At 40.8% G+C, this 26,775-nt stretch overlaps 1 protein-coding gene across 3 annotated transcripts in view; it reads left to right on the forward strand.

Annotated features, from left to right (window-relative positions):
• Nucleotides 1-26,775, forward strand: part of LOC135713169 (phosphatidylinositol 3-kinase catalytic subunit type 3-like) — a 116,950-nt gene that overhangs the window by 83,923 nt on the left and 6,252 nt on the right. For all 3 annotated transcript variants that reach the window (XM_065236281.1, XM_065236282.1, XM_065236283.1), the window contains 2 exons: nt 18,800-19,099; nt 19,368-19,641. In XM_065236281.1, the coding sequence (XP_065092353.1) occupies nt 18,800-19,099; nt 19,368-19,641 (574 nt within the window). The remainder of the gene's footprint in view (nt 1-18,799; nt 19,100-19,367; nt 19,642-26,775) is intronic.

Raw genomic sequence — 26,775 nt, forward strand, 5'->3', positions numbered from 1 at the left:
AATATTGCTTTAATTTGGTTTTTGTCATTGTAAAGTCAATGTTATCGCAGTGCTTATTATATGTGTCCATCATTTGGTTAAGGGGTCCAAATTCGGCATAATTCGTACGATAACGATTTGTAGCAAATATATTTCTATTTCGTAAATGCCTAGATGGTGTAAATAAATTTAAGGATGACAATAGTTCTATTGAATCAATGCGATGTGATACGATATCATTTACGAATGAAATCATAGCAAATTCACGACGCTCTTTTAATGTTTGGATATTTATGAGCATACACCGAGCTGTGAAAGATGGCAGAAGAAATACAGTTCGACCTAACTTGCGGAGTGCATTACAATAGAAACTGCTTTTGAACGGACTCTATTCTTTCTTCGTGTGTGATTCAAAAAGGATACCAAACTATGCTGCAATATTCTAATATCGACCTTACATAAACAATGTACAATGTTTTTATCGTATACGGATCTTGAAAGTTATAATAGAAACGTTGTATGAAACCAAGCATGTTGTTAGCTCTGTTAATAATTGTGTTATAATGATCTGTGCAAGTAAGTTTTGAGTCCAAAATAACACGTAGATCCCTGAGTCTATCACACTTTTCTACGATCTGGTTTCCTAAAGTGATTGTTATATCGGGTAGGACTCGTTTTCTTACAAATGGTAATTGAGTTACATTTTTTTTTATCTTAATTGTAGTAGGCTTTTATGACACCAAGTATGGAATATCTGTATTTCCTCTTTGAATGTGATGATGTCTTTGGCATCTTTTATTTCCAAAAAAAGTTTAATGTCGTCAGCATAGATTAAACCTTTCAATTTCTTAGTAATGACCCAAGTAGCATTTCTTGTTTTATTGCACTCTATTAGTGGTTATTGAGATCAATTTCATAAAACCGCCAATAAAACTAATAGCTCCAGCACAACCTTTTGATAACCGCTATAAGATCGTCATATAGCTTAGTGGACCACTCTTGATAAGGTTTATAAAGCATGTTTGAGAATCACAATAAAGCTGTCTTAAAACCTTTTGTCAGGAAGCCTCCTACTCTACAAAAGGTTCTCATAGCCTCTATAAGAGTAATATTGTATCCAAGCAGTTTTATTACGCTTTGGTGAAAATCAGTTATAAAGCCAATTTAATTTGTATTGGCTTCAAAGCAACCGCCATAAATTAGCTTGTTGTTGTTCTGTTCTGCTGAAACTTTTTTTTCCAAATGGAAATCTTTAGCTGTAAAAATAGGTTTGAGTGTTGGTGTCAAGATCACCATGCAATCAATTTTGTTTAATGGCGACATTAGTGAAAATCTTAAAGAAAATATATTACTTTTTAGAAGTTCTAAAACATATGCGCTTGAAATGTTATCGTGTATATTGAGATAATATGAGCGTTAAATAAATGCGCCTCCAAAATAATTCAAGTTAACAAAAAAGATTGTTTCAGAAATCAAATGAATTTGATGGAATCACCTTAATTTTACAGAAAATAGACCTCAATACATGAATTCATACCAATGCACACTGGAAATCATTTCGGATCTCTTATTTAGCCATTATTTTATTGAAATTTCTTGGATTTTATTCCAAGGCTAATGGCATTTTCATAATGACAATATGGCGACAGAGGACAGCAGGCAAGAAAAGCACCAAGCGCAATTTCTTAAAATGTCTAATGCTTACATTGCACACTGGGTCAGGAATGCAACCTAGTGGAGCAAAATTAATAACTCCGAAACGAAGCATTTCCGCGACTTGGTGTCTTCGGCAAAATTTCTCGTCATAATAAGGACCATCTATTGACATAAACAAATAGTTCAAAACTCTTCCGCAAAGATGGTGCCACAATCTAACTTCTTTCTCTGACGTTTTGGAGACTTGATTTCTAGGGCAAAGTTGTTTATCTTGACAAAATGAACAGCTCTTTCAAAGACGTTAAATTTCCACTGTATACTGGTTCCAAGTTATATGGAGTTAAAGAAAAAAATGTCGAAAATTTGGTTTTTTTTCTGTTTCGGTTTTTTTGCTTACAGCTTTATAATGTTATATTTTTCTCTTATGCAAATACATTAAATAAATTGCTTTTGTGAAGAAACATACTGGATTAAGCTTCAAATTTCAAAGACATTGTTGAAAAAACGAGAAAAAAAAACACATTACATTATTATTATTATTATTTAGCTTTATTTAGGAGGCTTTCAGCCTTAGGCTGGTTCGCCTCCAACACATTACATTACATTAATATCTTCTAAAGCGCAAAAAATCGCAACCTGACATTTGACATAAAAGCTTCTTTTATCGATTTATGTGATGAAAATACCTGGGAATGTCTTTACATGACCGTGGGGATGCAAAGAGAAAGTTGACGAAGCGAATCTGTCAATATTACTTAGGACCTAATGCAATTTTCAGCTTGAATTCATTTTTTTATTTGAGGGCAAATGTATATTCCTATTCTACGGGTGCAACCGATGAATTTTACAAACATTTAGAAAAGTTTTGAATGGTACATTAACCTTTATGAAAAGTTATGCGTGATTTCAACCTTTTTGCCCTAGGACTGTCACCATTCCATGTATTTCGACCAAGATTCGACCGTGTCACCCCATGTATATGCGAGCGAGAACGGAAGAATCATGGAGATTGCTGAGGTTTTTCTTATGCACACTACGTCGCGTATACGTATACAGAAAATGTTTTCATGCTCATGCTAACAATTTTGTTGATTTTCTTTGCGCTCCGCTTGGAAGTACCGGAAAGTTTTTATTCTTTTCTATGTTGTAAAAATAAACCACCTATTTACATTTCTGACAAGTTGCAACTGAATGCTTATAATTGTTTTAAAATAACTGTTTCATGGCCAACTAGTTTTATTGCGCTTACTTATAAAGCAACGAAAGGATTTATTTTTTGGTTTTATAAGGGCAATTCATATTACTTTATTGTATACTTCAAAGCAATAATAAAACCTTTCATAAGTGAAAATAGCATAAGCATCAGTTGGTTTTTAATAAGCTTTATAGGAGTTTTGTAGATAGCTATAAGAATGTTTCATGACTTGCATTGTATATGACCGTGATAAAGCTGTAGGTAATGGTTGCAGCTGCAATAAAACCTTTATAAATTTTGAATATAGCCAAGCAGCTCTAGATTTGTTACTTGGGGAAAGATATGTCATTGACGAAGAGAATAAATAACAGCGGACCTAAATGCGAGCCTAAAGGAACACCTGAAGCGACATCAACGGGATTTGATATCTTTCCTTTGTATTTTACTATTTGATGGCGTTCAGTTAAATATGATTCAAGCCACTTGAGGAGTGCGTAATGAATTCCCATTTTTTGAAGTTTAAAAAGAAGCATGGGTCATGTCAATTCGATCAAACGCTTAGCTGAAATTTGTACATGCACTGAAACAAAGACTACACACTAAGATTATTTTGCCGAGGTCTGTGAAGTTTTGCCGGGGTCTCGACGGCAGAACGTTCGGTGGGCGGTTCGGTGATTTTTCACAGTTTTCCTGTACTTTTCAACGAATATCTGTGAAAAATCACAGAGGATCTGTGAAGGGTCGCCGAACTGTTTGCCGAGCGTTCGGCTGTTGAGATTTCGGTGGGGTTTCGCGGATTTCGGTGGAATAATCTTAGTGTGTACGATTCTGTAGGTAGATTAGAGATTTCAGTTATTTATTAAATAAACTTCAATTAGAGAATTCAGAAAGTTAATTAACATAAGAGATAGGACGTGGGGGGTCCGCTTAGGGAGGTGACTAGCCTTTGAAGTTGTATAATAAATCTTCCTATTTAGTGTATTTGTTAATTACAGGCAATGTCAATAGCGAAAGTCATATCTTCAACCAGACGCTTACGAACAAGTGAAATTTTAGGAAAGATGTGTAAAATATGTTGATAGGTTTGAAATAAGAATTAGGATTGTTGTGCTTTAGTTTTCGGTAAGGTATGATGTGTCAACAAAACCCTTTTGAGCAAATTTTCAAACATCAAATTGATTGAGTGATTTATTGAAAGACATTGCGTTGCGAAAATTGACAAGTCATACATCTAACATAGTAGTAGTAGCAGTGTCGCATAATCTTATCACAATTGCTGCAAATAGTGCTGGAGGGGTCGGCAGGGCTGAATACGGATCAAAACTAACATAACTACTAACACTAAAATGATATCGGAACTAACACTTATCCATTGCACTTTTAGTTATATATTAGTTTTATTTTTCTATTAAGTCATCTATGCTACTTTCTATTGTTTGGATCAAGTACAACTAATACTAATCTACCTTTATATATGATTTGCTCCCTTTTAACCCATTATCTTTATGAATGGCGAATCATATGACGTGAGACACGTACAAGCTGGAACTCAAAGAATTACTTCGAACAGGATATCAAACAAATTCAGGACCAATCCAAATGAGACCAGAAACCAACCAAGCATCGGGGTGTTATATACTCGGAGAGGTATTTGATAAATAATCAAAAAGTGGTAAGTTAAAATCATAGTGGAGCCAAGGATCATGAGAGGTAATTGTTCATTAATTAGTAGAAATCTCGATAACTTTTTCAAGGGAGCGTATCAGCTTTTGTAGGCGGTACCTTTGGTCGTCGATTTGGCGTAACTGGTGGCTCGCCCACGCATGCTAGCACTATCATCAGATAGGGAAATTTTCCTCTACCTGCTAGTGGTGTTGATAGGCGTGTGCGAGCTGCCGGTTGCGCCGGATCGACGATCGGATGCATTGTTTGCAGGAGATGGTGCTTCCCTTTGAAAAAGTAATCGAGAAACAATAATATTATCCTGTAATTGATATTACTATTTTTATATATCAATGAAATTAGTCAAGACAGAGTAACAGAACGAGTTTAAAAACAGATGGAAAGTACAATAGACACAAGTTGACACAATAAACAAGACAAGTGCGGGTTAATACACAAGACAAAATGACAAAATAAGTGACGACAGAACAAGACTGGGATAAAAATCAACCTTTTAAAGAAACAAGAATGCGCAATTATATTATCAAAACTATTTGGATCAGCACAAAAACAACAGTGACCAAACGGGCACCATAGCCTAGGAACGTATGTGTGTTGATTTAAAATAGAGGCTCATAGAAGCAAAATTTATCAATAAAAGGGGTCCAGTGTAATCACTGTGATCACTACAAAAAAAAAAAAAAACTACGTTTAATGCCATCATTTCAGTATAATTGACTATAAATATAAACAAAGTTAATACCATTCTGTCAAAACTACTGCGCATACTTCAACGGCATAGTAGTTTTGATAGAAAAAATAGTAAAATTAAATGAATTTCGTTTCTGCACAAATCTATTGGTGGGAGTATTTAATTTAAACTATCAATATAGTAATTTTGCCTATGGCTTTTGTTTCTGTGTGGTTTCTGTTATCCATTGCATTCATGGAATAATTAATTAATTCGAGCAAATTCGTAGTTGTTGAACGGCCTTTAAAGAAGCCATGCCAAGCCTTGATTTGACTTACGCTGATGTCACTTGAAAATTCTGGATACGATTCAAAATATTCACGGTGACGGTCCTCTTCTGAAAACATAGTATAGATTTCTTGGAAGAAATTTGCAAACAAATTGCATATATCATCCGAGTTTTCACCTACCCTATCGTCCAAATGCATCTTTGATGGAAAAATATCAAATTTTAATTCCGCATACGTTGCGGAACTAGCAGCCATATTCTACGCAGTAGAACAAATTGCCTCACTACCATCTGATCACTATTTTATTTTTACAGATAGCCTTAGCTCGTTGGAGGCTATACCATCAATGAGGCCGATGAAGCACTCCTCGTATTTCCTGACCGAAATCCGACCTAAATTGAGTACTTTATCTAACTGCTCCTATACTATCACCTTAGTTTGGGTCCCATTCTCATTGGGTAATGAGAAAGCGGACTCGCTAGCTAAGGTGGGCGCTATGGAAGGCGATATTTTTGATCGACAAATCGCCTTTGCGTCAGCACGTCCTCACCAACTGGCAACAAAAATGGAATGAGAGTGATCTGGGAAGATGGTTACATTCTATTCTCCCACAGGTATCGAACAAGCCATGGTTCAAAGGATTGGACATGAGCCGTGACTTTATACGTGTCATATCAAGGCTCATGTCCAATCACTACTCGTTAGACTCGCATTTCTTCCGAATCGGGCTCGCAGGCAGCAATTTGTGCGCTTGTGGTAGTGGCTATCACGATATCGACCACGTGCTTTGGTCATGCACCCTCCATTGTGTTGCTAGATCCGAGTTATCCGCATCCCTCAGGGCCCGAGGAAAACAACCTATGCGGCCCGTTAGAGCCATCTTGGCGAGCCGAGAACTCGACTATTGCAATTTAATTTATGTGTTTTTAAAACGGATAGATCTGAGGATTTAGTAGATAGTGTCATTCCTCAAGTTGTTAGCTGCCCATCGGTGTACCCCCATGTTTGTCTTTTTCATCAGTTGGTCGCTTAGTTCTAGATCAAGAGCACATTGCTCTCCAAACCTTATGTTCTCAATCCCTACCCTGCCATCCATTTGTTACGATTTGTTACCCCTAACTTCGAGATAGCCGCGAGTAATCGGCCCCCGCTTTACTAACGTTAGTTTTAAGAAATTTTGTAATCTAAACAATGAATATCGGCTCCGCAAAGCTACGGCAAATGAGCCTGGAAAAATAAACGCACTTAAAAAAAAGAAATAATAGCAATTCCACGATAATTTCGAATGTCTGATTTTGCGTCTGATTTGAAAATAGGTACCGTAAAACGGAGTATCTTTGATAACGCGGGTAACTTTGATAGTATAATGTAAAGATTAAATTTACTCGCTGTACTTTTTCCAAATTAGAAACATTGGTTCCATATTGTAGCTTAAAGCATTTCCGTTGATATGGTGTATATTTTTTTATGTAGTAGGGGAAGTGACGGCTTCGGCATGCCAGACTATTTTCGGCAACCCAAATTGAAACACTATTTTCACTGGATTTTCTTACGAAAACACTTCGCTGAATGCATGCAAACGATTCTTTATGCTTTCAGCTTCAATTTGACTATATTTTTACCACTGAGCAAAAGCAATCTAGCAAGGTTTTATTGAAATGAAACACACGCAACACAAATTGTAGCTGATTTCGAGTTGCCGATAATAGAACAGCAGATTTACATGCAGTTCAAATGGAACGGTTGCCGAAGAAAAACTGGTTGCCGACAATACTCGCTCTCACTAGAGAAGATTGGAGCTTTGTAAAAGCGTTTCAAAACAGTTTTTGACAATTCTTTCGACTGAAATTGTTAGAGCAGCTGGCAGCAAAAGATTGTAAACAAACCAATACTGCATATGTGTCCGTTCGTTAGAGAAAAAGGCTATAGAAAGAAGGTCGCTGCTTAGGTTGCCGCGAACACGTAAATTCCCCTATGTGTTACTTATTTTACAAACATATTAAAATCAATTTTCGTGTTTTTCGCCTGTTTGAAGAAGCACTCAAATCATCACTTATGAAATATATTTCCAATATAACCATCACAAATTCAATGTTGTATTCTTATTGCTTTTGATGTTTTCTGATTATATACTCATTCAAAGTTTCATATTTAAAAACTAAATTGTTTGAGTTTCACCCATTTTTTTCTACATTCATCGAGCATTATCAAAGTAACCCCAAATCAAAAAACTGAAGTTCGATCATAAAACTAAAAAAAAAGTGCACATACTTTAATTTCCGTTAGAAATATTACAAACTTATTGACTCTTAGATCCTCAGTATATTTGAAAATAAGAGAGCAATTCAAATGGAAAAATATGAAGAATGATATTGCTTCATTCGTAAAAAATTGCGCTAACTGCAAGATAAACAAAACATTTAAGCATACAAAGGAAGCGGAAGTAGTCACAACTACTCCAGCCAAACCTTTAGAAATTTTATCAGTAGACACAGCAGGACCATTCGTAAGAACTGCGAAAGGAAATAGATACATCTTAACAATCCAATGCAACCTGACGAAATACGTAGTGCTAATTCCAGTTCCGACTAAGGAAGCAGCCGTATTAGCCAAAGCACTGGTTTACAATTTTATTTTAATTTATTGGTCATTCATAGAATTGCGAACTGGCCAAGGATCAGAGTACAATAACGAGGTCCTTGAGCAGATTTGTAAACTTTTGGAAATTAAACAAACATTTTCCACCGCCTACCATCCACAGTCAATTGGGGCTTTGGAACGCAATTACAGATGTTTGAACGAATATCTAAGACGCTTTACCAATACTCACCAGAATGACTGGGATGATTGGGTAAAATTTTATGAATTTACTTTTAACACGACACCACATACAGAACATGGGTTTAGCCCATATGAGTTAACATTTGGTAGAAAGGCGAGGTAACCATACGACTCAAGGACGGACAATGTACAAATCGATCCACTATACAATTTCGAAAAATATGACAAGGAACTTAAATTTAGACTACAGAAAACAAACGCAATAGGCAGAGAGAACTTTATCTCAAACAAAATAAGACAAACCATATCAAATAACAATATAAACCCAATTAACTTGAAAGTAGGAGAATCAGTATATATTAAGAACGAAAATCGAAAGAAATGAGATCCATTTTATATAGGGCCGTATGTAATTGAAAATCTCGAAGATCCAAATTGCACAATCAGACACCCTATAACGAACAAGAAAACACTAGTACATAAAAATAGAGTAATAAAGAGTAACTAAAAAAAAAAGAGAAAAACATTGTGAACCCAAGTCGAGAGGCAGAACATTTGCATAAATTTTCTAAATGGTTACACCATTCTCTTTAAGGGGGGAGGTGTAGCATCCGAGCTACCCTCTATATTTTAGAAGGTCTTACGCTGTCCTTTGCAGTCAGCAGTAAAGCCATAAACTGTAACTGTTAGGTTTTTGCAGACCCTCCAAAAACATCTGGAAAGCCCAGCAGTAAACAATCATCATCACCTTGACAATGCATTTATCATTGTCAGGTAAACACCCCTGCCCTTCATTAGAGTGCGGCGCAACGACTCAGCGTAGCGCACGCCCATGTTTATGTTTGGGCTTTCTTCTCTACGCCTTCTCCACTCGGGTCAGTAGGTAAATTGTAAAACATAGTATTTAAGTGAGAACGTATAATAAAGAAATGTCATTGTGATTAGGACCAGAGAAGTCCAAGCACGGAGAAGTGCTTCATTTTCATCTCGATCTTCGAAACCTACACCCGAGTATATTTGACTTTTCGGTGCGAAAGAGTCAGTTATTAGCCGTCGGTACAGATGCCTCCAAGTTTCCAAAAACCCGACAGAGGATCACATAGCCTTTGACTGCCGGGTTAATAAAACTTGCGTCCTGTTCAAGTTAGGAAAGCTCACCCAAGAAGAGTTCAAATGCCTCATTTATGTGTGTGGGCTCAAGTCTGAATGTGATGCCGAACTGCGAACGCGACTTCTCTCCAAAATGGAAGATCAAAACAATGTCACCCTACAGCAGCTGTCGGAAGAAAGCCAGCGATTGTTCAATCTCCGGCACGATAACGCAATGATCGAGTCTGCTTCTAACTTCGGTCAAGTTAATGTGGTGAAGCAGAAATTTTACGGGCGGCGTTTTAAGAAACGTGATTATCTGTCATCCACAACTGATACGAATGATAGCAAAAACAAACCAAAAACGCCATGTTGGTTTTGTGGCTCGTTTCATTACACTCGTGACTGCACCTTTAAAAGCCGTAAGTGCTCAGATTGTGGCCAGATGCGTTCCTGCAAGTGGAAGTTGATGAAGCAAGTCGTGGTATGCTAACGGTAAATACCCATCGTGGACTGTACCACTACAATAGTCTTCCACCGGGTGTGAAGATTGCTCCCGGAGCATTTCAACAACTCATCGATACGATGCTCGCCGGTCTCAAGGGAACATCCGGCTATATGGACGACGTCGCAGTCGGTGGCGAAAACGAGCAAGAGCATGACCGCAACTTGAAAGCGGTTCTACAGCGCATCGAGGATTTCGGATTCACGATCCGAGCTGAATAATGTTCGTTCCGAAAACGTCAGATTCGGTATCTAGGCCATGTCATCGATCATCAAGGGTTGCGCCCAGATTCCACGAAAATCGAGGCGATCACCAAGCTTTCGCCTCCCACTGACGTCTCTGGAGTGCGGTCCTTCCTCGGCGCAATAAATTATTATGGGAAGTTTGTGCCGAATATGCGGATGTTGCGCTATCCGCTTGACAGCTTGCTCAAGTCAGAAGCAAAGTTCGAGTGGAACAAGGAGTGTCAGCAAGCATTCGACAGTTTCAAGCGAATTCTATCTTCGGATCTGCTACTAACTCACTACAATCTGAATCTGGGGATCATCGTCTCGGCTGATGCTTCATCCAATGGTCTTGGAGCAACGATCAGTCATCGATTTCCAGATGGATCTGTGAAAGTGGTCCAACACGCTTCAAGAGCACTCACCAAGGCGGAACATAATTACAGTCAACCGGATCGGGAAGGCCTGGCCATAATATTTGCCGTCACCAAGTTTCATAAAATGCTATTTGGTCGGCGTTTCCGTCATCAAACGGACCACGCTCCACTTTGAATCTTCGGATCTAAGAAAAGCATTCCCGTTTATACTGCCAACAGGCTGCAATGATTTGCCTTGACTCTACTGCTGTATGACTTCGAGATTGAGTACGTATCGATCAAAAATTTCGGTAATGCCGATGTCCTGTCCCGTCTCATCGACCAGCACGCGAAGCCCGAGGAAGATTGCGTCATCGCCAGTATCTGTCTCGAGGAAGATATCAGGTCGGTAGTCTCATGTTCAGTTAACGTTCTTCCTCTCAGTTTCAGAGTCGGCGCTCAGGGTATGCAGTCCGATCCACTCCTTCGCAAGGTGTTCCGGTATGTCAAAGATGGTTGGCCACAAACGCAACTCATCGAGCCGATACTCAAGCGATTCCAAGCCAACATGAGCCGGTTAGTCTAGTGGATGGCTGTATCCTGTTCGGAGAACGACTCGTGATTCCTTCGCAATACCGAAAAGGATGAAAGCACTCTCCAGAAGCTATGTGTACTGGCCCTCGCTTGACGAAGCAGTAACGGCCTACGTTAAGGGTTGTCAACATTGTGCGTCAGTCGCACGATCTTCTCCTCACTCGGATCCTGTCCCATGGCCCAAAGCATCTGGTTCGTGGCAACGTGTTCATGTCGATTTCACCGGTCCAGTCGATGGCGAATACTATCTGGCCTGAAGTGGTACAAACTCTGCGTATCACTTCCCACGCTACCATCAGCATTCTACGTGGACTATTCGCTCGTCTTGGGATGCCCGCAATCTTGGTATAAGACAATGGTACACAGTTCACCAGCGCTGAATTCGCCAACTTCTGCATGGCGAATGGGATAGAACACATTACAACAGCCCCGTTCCATCCACAGTCAAACGGGCAGGCCGAACGTTTTGTGGACACGTTCAAAAGCACCGTCAAGAAGATTCGAGAGGGGAAATGAGCAATGGACGAAGCTTTGGACATATTTCTGCTTACATATCGGAGCACACCAAATCGCTCTTTACCGGACAGCAAATCACCATCTGAGGTCATGTTTGGTCGCCAAATCCGGACATGCCTCGAGTTGCTTCGTCCACCAACAGTTCGTAAGCCAGAACAAACAGTAAAACCAGACAAACAGCCAAGGACCTACAGCAAGAACGATCCAGTTTACGCCAAGGTCGACACACGAAACAGTTGGAAATGGGCACCAGGCATCGTGTTACAACGCCTGGGAGACGTCATGTGTGGATCGAAGACCGTCGAATGCTGCGCTCACACATTAATCAGTTACGAAACCGAACCGTGACAAATTCAGCACCAAGCCAGTCAACTCACCCAGTCAGCAGTTGTGAACAGAAATTATCCTTGGATGTTCTACTTGAAGCCTGGAACTTGCCTGAACCAGGTCCGAACACGCAAGCTCCACTTCCAGCTCCAGCTTCCAGCTTCCAGACGGTTTAGCTCAAGAAGCTTCTGAAAGTTTGCAATCACCAGTGGGTTCATATTTTAACACCGGGTGATGCCCGCCAATACATCGAGACTCATCGTATGAGTCGAGCGCGTGCATCCTAACGCGATACGAAGACAGCGATACTGGATATGTTCCAGCTTGATGATGTGAGTTTTAGCCGCCGACTGGAAGCAAAAAATACTGTACTCTATAACCGATAAAATCATTGTCCGGTGCAACGTTAGAAGATCTTGCGGATGAGCTCTTCACCACGTTTCGGTAATTGTTCGAAAAAAAAAATGATCCTTTGTTGGCATTTCCGTTTCAGATACTCAATGTGGGATCTCCAAGTGCATTTGAAATCGAACCAGACCCCAGGCTATTTGAAGGACATATAATGAGTGATCGGTTTACCCAAAAGTCGATGCTTCGATTGTGTTGAGCTATGCTTCCTAGAAAAAAACAAACTACCAACTCAGTTTTATCATGGAGAATCCGATACCTAGCTGAATAGCCCAAGTATATAAATTGTCTAAGGTATCCTGTAAGGGTCCTTGCTGGTCGACCCCTTTGGGCCCTGTGTCAGACACTATGCCGTAATCTGCAAGTTGTCTCAACGTGGAGTTTTCACTAAGACAATTCAAGCATTATGTCCCACTTATTTTCAGCTCACCGATCGATAAAAGAAGCTTTTATGTAGCATCGAATACGGCAAACAGATCAAGAGACGGTTATGTGTTCAAGCTATAAACGAAAGAGAAAGTCGATGAAGAGAATCGATCAATGTTACTTAGGACCTAATGCAATGTTCAGCTTGAATTATCAATTTTTCTGACGTAGAAATTATGCAAAAGGGGCCCTGGGGGAGACTCATGTAGCTAAATCGTGAAGCTGTAGAGTTTTTAGAGTTTACATGAGAAAAGCTCATATGTTTCTCTGACAGCAAATTTTACAAAAAGTTATTGATTAAGGTTCTACAAAGGGTAAATAATTTGTCTACTGCTTCTTTTTGAAATATTCTTCGATCATCATTTTCTAAATGTATTGGTAAAATTCATTGGATGTGCATGTCACCACGCCAAAACTGTCCATGTTTCATTAATATCAACTGGTATGGTGAGGAAAGTTTAACTCTCTTTTCTTCCTTCGTTTCACTACAACAGCACGTCACACTATCTAGTGCATAAGGTCAGGTAGACAAAAAAATGCCAGATCTCGCTGTTTGAAATTGTGTTTACACCCTGATGGTGGTAAGTTCCAACCGGTATTATCCTTATCCTTATCCTTACCGAATGTCAAGCTGTTATGTTGTCGATGTTAATCAATACGATCCTTAACAAACATTTGGCACATCCTTCAATCAGGACCGGTATGAAATGTTGATCCGAGTTGGAGCTTACCGCCATGAGAGGGAAAGCGAATTACAGGTTACGTGCACTGGTGCCATCTTTCCTGTTAGTGTTTAATTCAATCTTCTGTGACTTTTTAATTGGACCTGTAAAATGTCTAAAATGGTCATTTTGTTTGATTTATTTACCCGAAAAAAATAACAACAAAATTACATTAAAAAACAATGTAACAATAAGACGAAAATTATTGTCTTAACAATGATTTATATTGTTACGTCTACAATAAATTTACCTTGATTTATGTTGTACAAAACAGTAAATTTCATGGTAAATGGAAAATTTACAACAAAAAAGGGGGGTTGTTAAGTATCTTAACAATGAAATTTTCGTGATTTTCCCATATAATTTTTTTTCAATAACATAATATATTATTGTTATTTTACTGTTGGTTGGCGAATTTATTGATTAAAAAAAATAACAGAGTACTTTAGAGTGTATGTGTTGGCTTGACAGATCTACTTTATCGACTTTAAAAATAAATCGAAAAAATAAAACATTGCACCGGGAAGGGAAGGAGGTGGTATGTCTGTTACGGGTGGTCCTTTTTTACTGGTTATGGATAGAGATTCGATCCGGAACTTGTGAGAAATATAGGCCAACTCCCATGCCCTCGATATCCCTAGGTCACGTCTCCTTGCTGGTTGAGCGCCGTTGATAAGTTAATGCATTCGACTGGAGAGAATCGCCCATGAAATATGCTTCCACCTGAGAGTTCCTTTCTGACATCTTCAAGTGGTGGAATTTTTTATTATTATTGTATGATTATTGACTGCACGGAAAAGGTCTCCATTAAGCTTTAGAGAGGGTCTAGGATAAGATATGAGCGGACGCGGACTGCCTGATTTTGAAACAAACGAACTGTCAAAGCCAGAGCCATACGAGCAGCGCCTATCTTAATTACATTGGCAGTGTTGCTAACCCTCTCATAGACTGCATGCTTCAATCAGATTTATTTTTATTGTTCGTGAAGTAACCCACAATGAAAATACACCAATATTTAATGCAACAACAATTTTTATTGTAATAGAGTTGTTCATTATTGTTCATGATCGAATCATGTTAACAATAAAATAAATGAAAAATACGATAAAAATCATTGTAACAACATTTTATTATGTACATTCATTGTACATCTAGGTAGCAGTTTTGCCGTTTTCGGAAGAGTACAACATTATAACAATCATTTTTATTGTCGACAATAAATATTAATGTTATAGCATTGTTTCCACTAAAAATTTCACTGTAATTTTTTTTTCGGGTAGTTTTTGATATTTTTTATTACCAATTAAATACATTCACTCATCTATGTTAATGAGTCAAACTTCGCAATTACTTGTTTTAATAAACTTAAATTCATTGTTAGAAGCAATGCATCTGGCACCGCTGTTTCAATGATACTTTCACGATTGCTAGCAAAGCAGTAAAGTTGAAATGGTTTTCTTTGTGATAAATTTTGTTCACCAAGAGTTTTGTGAAGCAGTCGTTTCGAGTTTCGTGTATTCGATTGCGTGTAATTGTGCTATACTTCGAAGAACACAAGTAAGTAAATGCAGTGAATGTGTTTTATCCAGGAAATTTTCGATCTAAAATCATGAAATACATGTTTTAAATTTTCGTATTAATAATGCATGAATGTATGTGTATACTAATGATGATGATTGAATGATATTTAAAAAAGAAGCAGAACACCAAATTAATTACCCTTTGTAGAACCTTACTGGGAAAAGACCACAAGCGTGGAGTTTGTCTGAAAGGACTTCAACCGAAACTGAATCAAAAGCCCCCTTGATATCCAACAACACAAAATGGGGGGTTTTTTTTTTAGCAAAGCCAACTGAATTTCTGTGGAAAGCAACGCGAGACAGTCATTCGTTCCCTTACCCCTATGGAAACTAAATTGAGTACCGTGGACCCCCGGTAATCTGACCGCCGTGCAAACTAAAAATTGCTCAAACATCATTTAGCACATGGCATAGAGTAAAGCGAAATGGAACGATGTGAAACGGAACGCAGATTCAAATCAAAACAGCAAACAAGGCTACCAGAAACTCACTTTTCTGCTCGTCATAGGGTTACTAGAAAATGCACCCCGTTAATTTGCACGAAGTTTCGTTCAAATTAACGGGGGTCCACGGTATCTGAGAGTAGGTGGTTCATCTCAACTCATTTGTTCAAGCGAAAAAGGATCATTTTCTCGCGGGTTTTCCAGTCTTTTTAATGGCTATAATTCTCACCCATCTCCAATCACCCGGAACAATGTTGAGCTCCAGAAACTGACCAAACAAGTTAAACATGCGCCTCTTAGCGACGTCTGGGAGGTTCTTAAACTAGTTAAACTTAATCATATCAACCCTCGGAGTCGAATTGCCACACAAAAGGAGCGCAAGTGAGAGCTTCAGCATTGAAAAAGGCTGATCTCGTCTACCGAATTCGTCGTTTTGCGAGGAATCATCTGTGCCGGCACGGAATCAAGACATACTTTTCGCGACACTTGAGAATCCAACGATCCGAGTACTCCTCGCTCTCGTTGTTAGAAGACTGGTTACGCAACCTTTGCGCCGTGTTCCAAAGCGTATTCATCGACGTTTCACGCGATAATCCGTCCACGAATTGCCGCCAGTATCCGCGTTTCTTGGCTTTGATGAGACTTTTTAGTTCGCGCTCAAGAGCCGCGTACGCTTCGAAATGCACAGTTGTTTCACGTTTCCGGAAAAACCTTAAACGCGTCGGAATTTTTACGATAAATCTCAGTGCTATTCCTGGAACCGGTCGAATTTGAGCTTGAAGCGCACTGTCCAAGATCAGATTGGAGAGGAAGTTATATTCCTCCAACGGTGAAGCCTTTCTACCGACGTTAGGGCTTCATCACAGTCTTGAACTTTGTTCATTATTGTTCATGATCGAAGGTGAGGTCGTACGCGACGTTAATAGATTCCAACAGATTGAACCCACTGGAAATTGAATCTTTGATTGGCAAGTGATCACTACCGTGGGAATTCTGGATTACATTCCACGTGCAATCCAACGATAATGAATTAGAGCAAAGTGTGAGGTCAAATCTACTTACATTCGAGGATGGACCAGCCAAACGTTTTACTTCTCCATTGTTAAGAATTGTCATATTAAAGTTGTCACAGAGGTCATATATCAAAGTAGAACGGTTGTCCATCATACAGTTCCCCTCAGCCTGTACTGCGGGAATTAAAATCTCCCATAATCAACCGTGGAGTAGGAAGAACTGAACAGATATCTGAAAGTTGTTTTCGATGACGACTTCAATACCTGGAAAATGTGGAAGATTCACTGTATAGAAGGAATGGCACTTTTCGATCCTCAAAAGCACCCCTCCTCCACGCGAATCATCATGATCCTGTCGAATAAATTTAAAATCATAAAAAGGAAGATCTATATCTGAAGAGAGCCAAGTTTTACAAAGAGCAAATGCACCAAAATCATTATTGTGAACTAAAAACTTAAAAGATTCTAATTTAGGGATAAGACTTCGACAATTCAGTGATCAAATCCCCGACCTCGTTTGGAAATTATCCATCGAAGGAAATGATTGCTGCGAGGAGGAGTTACTTCAATGTCAATTGCTTAAAGAGGGTCTTCACAGTAGGAAGCATTGCCAGAACAATGCTTTTGAGAGGATCAGAAATATCGAGGTACTTGAGGATACCGTCCACAATGTTATCAAATGAGAACAACCGAGATGAAGAAGGGGTTTCTGTTCTTAAAAATGGGCCATCAGGGATTTTTGATGTCCCAGGGAGAGGTGGAAAATCCTGGGTATAGTCAGTTCTGCAGAAACCAGGAGGAGTTGAAACTTCCTTTTTTCCACCACTGCTTTATTTGGGCAAGCTGAGTTGGGGTTCCTGTTCTGCAACTTTTCGCGAACGGATGCGTCTTCGATTCCATGAAGAATTGAAAGGAGTTCCCTTCTCAGCCAAGTTAGAGTCAGACTCGTCATCTGAAATTTCTGCAAAAAACTGCCTGGAACGTTCCTTAAGAGAGCGTTTTAGCACAAACGAAGTGACAGACGACTAATTGGCGAAGAAATCCATTTAAATAATGTGGTTCACTGTAATAGAATTTTCTTGGAAGCTTGTGCCATCATCCACCAGATGGGTTAGTTTTTTTGTTTTGATTTGAACAAAGTTGATTTTGTGTACAATGATTCTTTGACAGTGTGGAAAGAGTGCGTATCATTTTGTCATTTTTTTATGCATTTCAGTTTTGAGTAGAGTGAAAGAGATAGAACCAAAACATTCTAGTACATTTGGTGAAAATGCTAGTTCAATCTAGTAGTAGTGTTGCCATGTGGAACAATCCAGTAGTAGTGGTGTTGCCATGTGGTACACTGAAAAATTGCAATAGCAATCTGCTTTCTGAGATGACAGACGTTTGCGACCCTTCTTGCCATCGGGTGACAAAGTGGAATTGTCTTCCGACAAAAGTCCATGCCGTCTTCCGACAAAATGTCAATTCTACCGTACTAGCTAGAGCGCAAAACGCTCTACAACTGAAACTATAATCGAAACAACACAGACACAATTCAAAGACAACACTGCAAACAGAAACACAAAATTAAATTTAACTGATGGTTGAGAGAAAGAAACAAGAACATAAACTTATCTGATAATCCTATACTACCATAGAGGTAACTCTAAGATTAGAAGGTCCCGAAATAACGTGCTCAAGTTTTTGGCTCAGCTCTGGTACTCTCTTCTCGGTCCCAAGCTAATCGATTCACCCCTCGAAACATAGAAAAATCGACTAACCCCTCATTTTATCTGTCAAACTTTCATAGCGAATCAAAACAAACATTGTGTAGTAGTAGAATTTCGACTAGAATGGGGTACGTCAAACGTTTGCTTGGGACCAATAGGCTAGTCAAGTAGTGAGCCAATTTAAAATCGTTAGTTTCGTATTGATTGTTGATACTACTAACACCGAGGCTGACAGGACATCTCTGCAGGACGAGGGAGCTCCGATCACTTTCAAAACCCTATATAAATTTGATGTACCAGATTGTGTTTTTTTTCTTGTTGCCTGTATTGTTAGTCTTTTTACTGGAATCTGTTTTAATTGCTTCTATTTGAGTGCATGTGAATTGTATGCCAACTCCGTAACAAAATTTGCAGGCAGAACCCCCCTCTGGGGCCTCCTATTTTATAGAGATGAACTACTCAACGGTTAAAAAAATCTCTCTAATAAAGTAAAAAAAAAAAAAAAATACTACCACCGAGCGTTTACAGCAGCAGCAGCGCAACGCGCAGCGTGGATGTTCTTCGATCAGCGTGTGCGGGCGGTCTTCATTGTAGTGTGCATATTTTAAAACGATGATTTATACATTTCAGGGAGAACGTCCATTTATGATGAAGCCAACCACGAGGTGAGGGGGTCAACATCCACAAAGAACACCGACAATATTTCGATCCCGAATGATTCAAATATAAATCACTGCGAGGATGTATCAGTACCTTGTAATCTTGCAATGTTTCTCATTCAACGAGCATGTAAAAATTCAACATTGGCCAATTACCTGTATTGGTACTTGTCAATAGAGTGTGAGGAAGAAACAGTTCGGAAGCAAGATGAACGTGTTCGAAAAATGTATCGTACGGTTCTACAATTATACCTTCGACAGCTTTCAACAGGTATGCAGTTGTATTTATTATAGCGAATTCGTTTATTATCGGGGTTGGAACCAGTTCCAACCCAGTGCGAAACCGAACTTTTTGTCAGTGCGTACCTCAACCTGAGCTGGGTTTTAAAAACAAACGATCGAACTGACGTTTGTCAGAAAACAAGCAGGCCCAATCTTGATACCCGATCCAGGTTGGAACTGAATAATAAACGAATTTGCTATTAGTTAACTCACAGTAGTACAAGTGATCATTATGTATTTACCGTATCTTCTTGCAGGAACCCCTGAATTAAGAACCATACACCGCAGTCTGAAAGAGCAACAAAAGTTTATCGACAGTCTTGTAAAACTTATAAAAATTGTGGCCAAAGAACCAGGGAATCGCAAGAAAAAGACCGAAAAATTCCAAATGTTGCTTTCTGACACTGATGCATTGAAAATTAATTTCACTAAATTCGAACCGTTATCATTTCCTCTAGATCCGTTTGTGCGTATTCGTGGAATTGTAGCAGAAAAAGTGACACTTTTTAAAAGTGCCTTAATGCCATCAAAGTAAGTTACTAATTATTTGTATGATCCCAGATAATCCGAACTCGTACTGATTTTTTCTCCTAGAGATTTGGCTTTCTATTTCGGTACAGTTCTACTATGGATATTAGAGTGGGTCAACTTTAAAAAAAAAACCCTGCTTCCCACTGTTTTTTCGATCTGTCCCCAACAGCTATGCTATGATCTAGATTTTCAGGAGGACTTTAAAGTTTGTATGGAAAAATGTAAATGAAACCAAAAGTTCATATTCATTTGTTTGTAAAAAATTCACATATTGCTCAATGTTGCCCATACACCTCCGTACACCGAAATTATTCAGAGTGTAGATGTCGGTTGCACTTTTGTTTACAAACAAATGATGTTGAGCTGTAAATGATTCGCGCTTATTGCAGCCTACACTACACCGGTGCTACAACGCAAAAAACTAGAACGACATTAGATTAAACAAATTATGCAGAACTTGTCCAGGACCGCAAATCGATTCGACTTCTGTGTAAAATGATTCTATAACATTCCCCAGAAAACCATTCCCCCGAAAACCATTCCCCAGAAAATCACTCCTGGAATCTTCTTTCGCGTATATAAAAAGAATAGAAAAACTTCTTAATGGATCAAGGGGTTTTCCTTTCTTTGAAAATATATGAAAAGGAAATAATTAATTCTTTGGATAAACGATATTCCCTTCTTTTAATATATGGAAGAGAACATAATTAATTCGTTAAATATATGATAAAGAAGGACAATCAATTTATGATCAAAACACAAAACTGACACGCCGTGTTCGCGAAAAATTTGTATCCTAGCCACGAACACGAATGCAAAACGTATGAGTTGGTTTGTGTCTAATCTATTCCGGTCTAATTATTTTCATCTAGATAAAAAATTTCTATGGTTTTGACAGATGGGATCGCTGCACATTTGAATCCGCCGTTATGGATTCTCGATCAAGAGTTAAGTTTAAGTTTCATGTGGGTTAGTCGGTGTTGTAACCACTGGTGGTGGCAGGGGAAGATACCCCTCACCATCCCTCTCCAACGGGGGAGTTTGGTAAAGAGAGATGATCAAATAGATTTGTACCTTCATTCATAAAAGTTGTCCCTGTTCGCTTTCTAGTCTCTATAGCAGAGTGGCAAGTGAACCAGGAAAACCGGGAAAAGTCGGGAATTTATTTTCACCAGGGAAAACCGGGGAAAAACCAGGAATTTCCAACCAACCAGGAAGTCCACCAGGAAAATAATCTTGTTTGTATAATTTAAATAGGTTTTATGTAGGGGAAATGTTTGCTTCAGCAATACCTTAACCTATTATCGTCAGGGGGTAAACAACGTCCTTGAGGGCTCAATTTTGGTATGTGGATACATTGTGTTTGAGAGCATCCATTGGCCAAATTGAGGTGCTCTAGGACTTTGTTTACCCCCTTGACGATAATAGCACAGACAAACAGACATAACACATTGAATATTTCTCACTGTAAAACATCGTCGCTAAAACATTACCGCCATCTGTTGAGTACACTGTGGTGGGTAGTACGCTGAACAGATGGCGATAGTGTATAAACGTCAAACGCAAGGGAACTGACTATGCGCGCCACAGGTGGCGGTACTACCAACTACGATACATTTAAATTGATCGTTAAATGCTTGTTCGATGAACAACTTGCTAGTGTTATGTCTGTTTGCCTGTGATAATAGGTTAAGGTATTGCCGAAGCCAACATTTCCCCTATGTCAAAGTTTTTATTTATAATCAGGTCAAAACTAACCATTTTGTTCAAGCTAAATCTTTCACACAACTAAACATTGATGAACAAAATTTACCCTGAAAATTTAGTAAATATATTTTGCATTTATTTTTAATTTAATTTTTTTCTCGAATCAATTGCATATATGATTTGTGTTTAATTGATAGCAGACTTAAGCAGTGCCGACGCGTAACTACTTTGAAGCACCTGTTGAACAAGTTCAATAGAAAAGTTCTATTTCTAAAAACTTCAGATAAGGCCTTCGAACTTCATGCAAGTTCTATAAAACTCGGTAAAGTTTTACAAGTTTCAGAGAAGTTCTACAAATTTCAGAGAAGTCTTACGAACTTCAGGGAAGTCCTTTAATCTTTGGGGAATAACTACGAATTTCACAGAACTTTCTACAGATTTAAGGTAACTTGTTTGACCACACTTGGCAGTATGGACCAACTATGGTCCCGCCACCAAAAGGAGAAGAAGAAGAAGAAGAAGGTAACTTGTACGACATTTAGGCATTGCTTAAAACTTAACGATAATCGTATGACACTTCAAGAGCCATAAGTGAAAAGGGCATACAAGCTTTTTGTAAACAAACCTTTGTAGGCCCTGTTGCGTACGCAACGAAAGAAAACACTTCCGGAAATTTAACTCGTTTATTGGGCAACCGAGCGGAAACCGAACGGTTAAAATTCTCCTAGAGATAATATCAACACGGTTAGTTTTTATCTTCACACAATAGAATAGAGGTTAACTTACGTTTCTGCGTTTCTTAGGGTCGTCACCCGGATCTGCCTACAGAGATGGGCTCGAATGACCACGTTATTAAACCTACATGTAAATGTTTGTGTCAAATAGTATCGTGAATCCAAATTTACATGTTTTTTACCGTATTCTTCTCGTTAAACGTAAACTTCTATGTAGTGTGGTGCTGTACAATGATTTGTAAGTGGACCTAGATGTGTTTATATTCAACGTTCAATGTTTAGCCAACAAATTCACAGTATAATTTTAAATTCCTCACCTTATAGTGTAATGATGATTTTAAATACAAATTCAAAACTAATTTAAAGTAGGTTTAATTGCAATTCAAATTTATGCACCAAAGTTGAATTTTAGGAGTGATTTGCACTTCCTTTTCTCACGGCCGAATTGACAGCTCCGTATACCATTATGCCGCTGTCAGCTTCAATGCGGCGCCGCTGCATCCATGAGATAGATTAGTAGGTGTGGCGTCGCACGAGGGGCGCACGCAACAGTCCCCCCCAGTGGTTGGACCCTGGTCCGACCCACTCCCGTTTACACCTACGTCCAATACAGCTAGCTTGGTTGCAGGCCTCTCGTACAGTCCAGTGGTGGTCTGAACTGCCGCTGACCGAACCTGTCCATCAGCTGATGTCTTCACCGAAACCACTCGGCCCTTGGGCCAGCAATTTCTCGGCAAGCTGGGATCGGCCACGACGACAATCTCTCCAACTGCAATCGGCCTCACCGGGTAGTGCCACTTTGCACGACGCGTAATTGTTGGCAAGTACTCGTCCACCCAGCGTTTCCAAAAAAGGTTTGCCAACGCCTGTGACGCCTTCCACGATCGTTGCAGCATCAACGGACATTCGTCATACGGGACCAGTGGCTTCGATCCGTCCGACGAACCTAGTAAGAAGTGGTTTGGTGTAAGCGCCGGTGATGAATAATCATCCACCGGTACCTGGGTCAACGGTCGGCTATTGATGATGTTCTCTACCTCGATTAGATAGCTTCTCAATATTTCCTCCGTAGGTACTCGCTGTGGCTTGACCTGGGATAGGACCTTCTTCACGGATCGGATGAGCCGCTCCCAACAGCCACCCATGTGTGGCGCCGCAGGGGGATTGAAACACCACGTTGTTCTCGGTGTGGTGAATTCCGCCATGAACCTGTTCTGATCTAATGCCGCTAGCGCCTCTTTAAGTTCCTTGTCCGCACCCACGAAGTTCGTCCCACGATCGCTCCTAATTTCTACTGGAGTTCCCCGTCGAGCGAAGCAGTTCCGTAGAGCTAAGATACACGAGCTGGTGTTCAACGTGGCAGCCAACTCGAGGTGTATCGCTCGAATCGTCAGACAAGTTACGATGACACCCCAGCGCTTCTCGTGATGGCGCCCTACAACGACGAAGAAAGGCCCGAAAAAGTCCACGCCCACGTACGAGAACGGGCGAACGAAGGCTGCCATCCTTGCCTTCGGTAGCGGGGCCATCATCGGTGGCGCTGGTGCAGCACGTTGCAACTTGCATAGCTGACATTCTCGACGCACTCGGTCGTAGACCCTGCGAACTCGTGGGATGTGGAATCCTTTGCGTACTTCGTTCACACAGGTCTCGTGGCATTGATGATGATACCGTAGGTGAACGTCGCGTATAACAAGCGTCGTAACTGGATGTTCTCGTGGGAGTACGATGGGGTACCTGCTGCTCTCATCTATAAAGTCGCATTCGCCCAATCGACTGTGGATGCGCATCACGCCCTGCTTGTCAATGAACGGACTGACCTTGAACAGGCTGTTCTTTTTCTGGAGTCGTCGGTCGCCCGCTGCTAGTACCGCTAGTTCGTCTGCATAGACCTCCTCCTGCGCTCGTTTGATTTGGAACGCCTCCGCTTCGAGAAGTTCCTGCTGCGTAAGTGGCCCGACACTCCGTTGTTGACCTCCCTTCTTCAGCCAGATGTTGTTTACGAACCGTTGGACGAAAGCTGTTACACGCCGTATTCGGTACCACGACGAGAAATTCTCGGGCAACAAAATGGTACGAACTCTCCCAACCGAATGGTGCAACACGCTTGAACGGATTTCTTCAACGGTTTCCTGGCCATTCAGCGACGACTCCGGCCATTCTATTTTGGGTCTCCACAGGAACGATGGACCGTTGAACCAACGGCATGCTGGCTTGAGATCCGGTTTGTACCTCCACTTTGTTCCGTCGTCGGCCACGTTCTCCTTTGTGCCTATCCACTTCCATTCTGTAACATTCGTCTCTTCCAATATTTCACCCACGCGGAAAGCCACAAACTGGGAATACCTGCGGTGGTCCGATTGAAGCCAGCACATGACGTCCCGAGCATCGGTCCAAAAATAACGACGGTCGACCTTGACAGAGTGGCCTGCCTCGATACTCTTGGCCAAGCGCATACCGATGACTGCCGCTTGCAGTTCCAGGCGAGGAATGGAGACGAACTTGAGAGGTGCTACTCTAGTTTTGCTGCCAACAAGCGCGCAATGAACGTGTCCGTCCCTTTCAAAGCGGAAATAGGAAACGGCTGCGTACCCAAGCTCGCTAGCATCTACGAATGTGTGAAGCTCGATCCTAGCCTCGTCAATGCTGGAGTCAGCCCGGTAGTAGCAGCGCGGAATTTCTACCGACTCGAGCTCCGGCAAAATGCGTAGCCATGTATACCACTACTCCAACTCCTTTTTTCCAATTTCTTCATCCCATCCGGTTTTTGCTCTCCAGACCTCCTGTAGCAGTATCTTCAGGAACATCAAGTAGTGCGCAATGAGACCTAATGGATCGTAGATGGCCATCAGCGTCCGTAACATGTCCCGCTTGGTTGGGTGCTTGATTCCGGTGAGAAGGTCCTTGTTGCGTTCCGTGCAGAGCTTGTAGCGAAAGACGTCCTTTGTTGTGCTCCACCACATCCCGAGGACCTTTTCCATGGCAAGGTCGGCGCTCATCTCCAACGACTTTTCCGGATTTGGCTTCTCTCCAAGGACTTCCAGCACTTTGTACGAGTTTGATACCCAATTTCTCATGTGGAATCCGCCTTGTTGATGAATGTAGCGAACCTCGTTGGCCAAGTTGATGGCTTCCTCCTCCGTATCTACGCTCGTAAGCATGTCGTCTACGTAGTGTCTATGGCGTATAGCGTCGACAGCAATAGGGTACTCACTTTCGAAACGGGCAGCGTTTTCGTTCAAGACGAATAGCGCAGTGCTGGGTGAACAGGTAGCTCCAAACGTGACAACCTGCATCACATAGTCGCACGGATCCATCGTTCCGTCGGCACACCAAACGATACGCTGGCTATCTTCGTCTTGCGGGTTCATCAACATCTGATGAAACATTTCAGCTACATCGCCTCCTAGGCCAATCAACCGCTCCCGGAACTTAAATAGTACTGGTGGTAGAGCGTTCAGTTGATCCGGACCTTTCATCAACACTGAATTCAACGATACTCCTCCGAACGACGCGGCTGCGTCGAACACGATTCGGACCTTGCCTGGTTTATTAGGGTTAAAGACCGGAAAAATAGGCAAGTACCAGGTCCGATTCCCCATCCTCTGACTTTCCTCCGGAGTAAGCTTGCGGACGTAGCCTTTGCTGATGTAGTCTGCCATCTTCGCTCTTAACGTCTCAGCTAGTTGAGGTTCGCGTTCCATCCTCTTGACCAGACAGTGATGGCGTCTCAACACCATTGATCTGTTGTTGGGTAGGCGCACATCATCGTATTTCCAAAGAAGACCGACTTGATAGCGCCCATTCTGGAACGTCGTAACGTCACGTAATTTCGTCAACGCTCGTTCGTCCTCTTTGGAAAGCAGCTGGTTCTGCGGAGCACTGATCCCCAAACTGTCAAGAGTGAAGTAGTTTTTGACGGTTTCGTGCAAGAGCTCATCCGAATCGTAAGAGTGGAAGCAGATATGGTAGCTGTACGGGGTAATTTTCGACGCCGGGTCATTATCGGACAAGCAAGTCCCGTAGATCGTCCATCCAAGGCGTGTCTTGACAGCAGCTGGTTCGTTTGGCTTCCCTTCACGGCTATCTAGGGGGTGGATCACTCGTACATTATTCATGCCGATCAATATTTTCGGTTGAACGTTACTGTATGGTTCTATTGGCAACCCGTCGAGATGAGGATATTTCGTCGAAAGCATCCGCATGGAGAGAGATTGCGATGGAAGTTTCAACTCTTTAACCGTGTAGACATCTGTCAGTTTGTTTTGAGGACATCCGTCATACAGGCCCGAAACGTTGAATGAAACTCGCATGGCATCGTCTTCGTAACGGCAGGTATCAGCCGTCCAGCGGAGGCAGAGTGGATGCCTTTCGCCGCGCAAATTCAACTCCTTCGCCAAACTTTCCTCCATCAGTGTCAAGGAAGATCCGCTGTCTAGGAACGCATAGGTTTGAACCTTGATCCCATCATTGTACAGCGTGATCGGAACGTATTGGAATAGTACAGCTCTGCTTTCTCCTCGATGCGTGTTGCATGATCTGGTTTCTCGGGAACTGCTCGCGCTGACGTGCTGTGAAGTAGAAGTAGTCGGTGTCGAACTCGACGAAGATGACGCTATCGATTTATCTTTCGCGTCGTTGTGCATCATCCGATGGTGTTTGTATTGGCAGCCGTTTTTACCACACGACTTCC

This window comes from Ochlerotatus camptorhynchus, unplaced genomic scaffold, assembly GCF_037179485.1.
Source record: "Ochlerotatus camptorhynchus isolate MF236.1 unplaced genomic scaffold, CSIRO-AGI_Acam_v1.1 ptg000541l, whole genome shotgun sequence".
In the NCBI taxonomy this organism is placed as follows: domain Eukaryota; kingdom Metazoa; phylum Arthropoda; class Insecta; order Diptera; family Culicidae; genus Ochlerotatus; species Ochlerotatus camptorhynchus.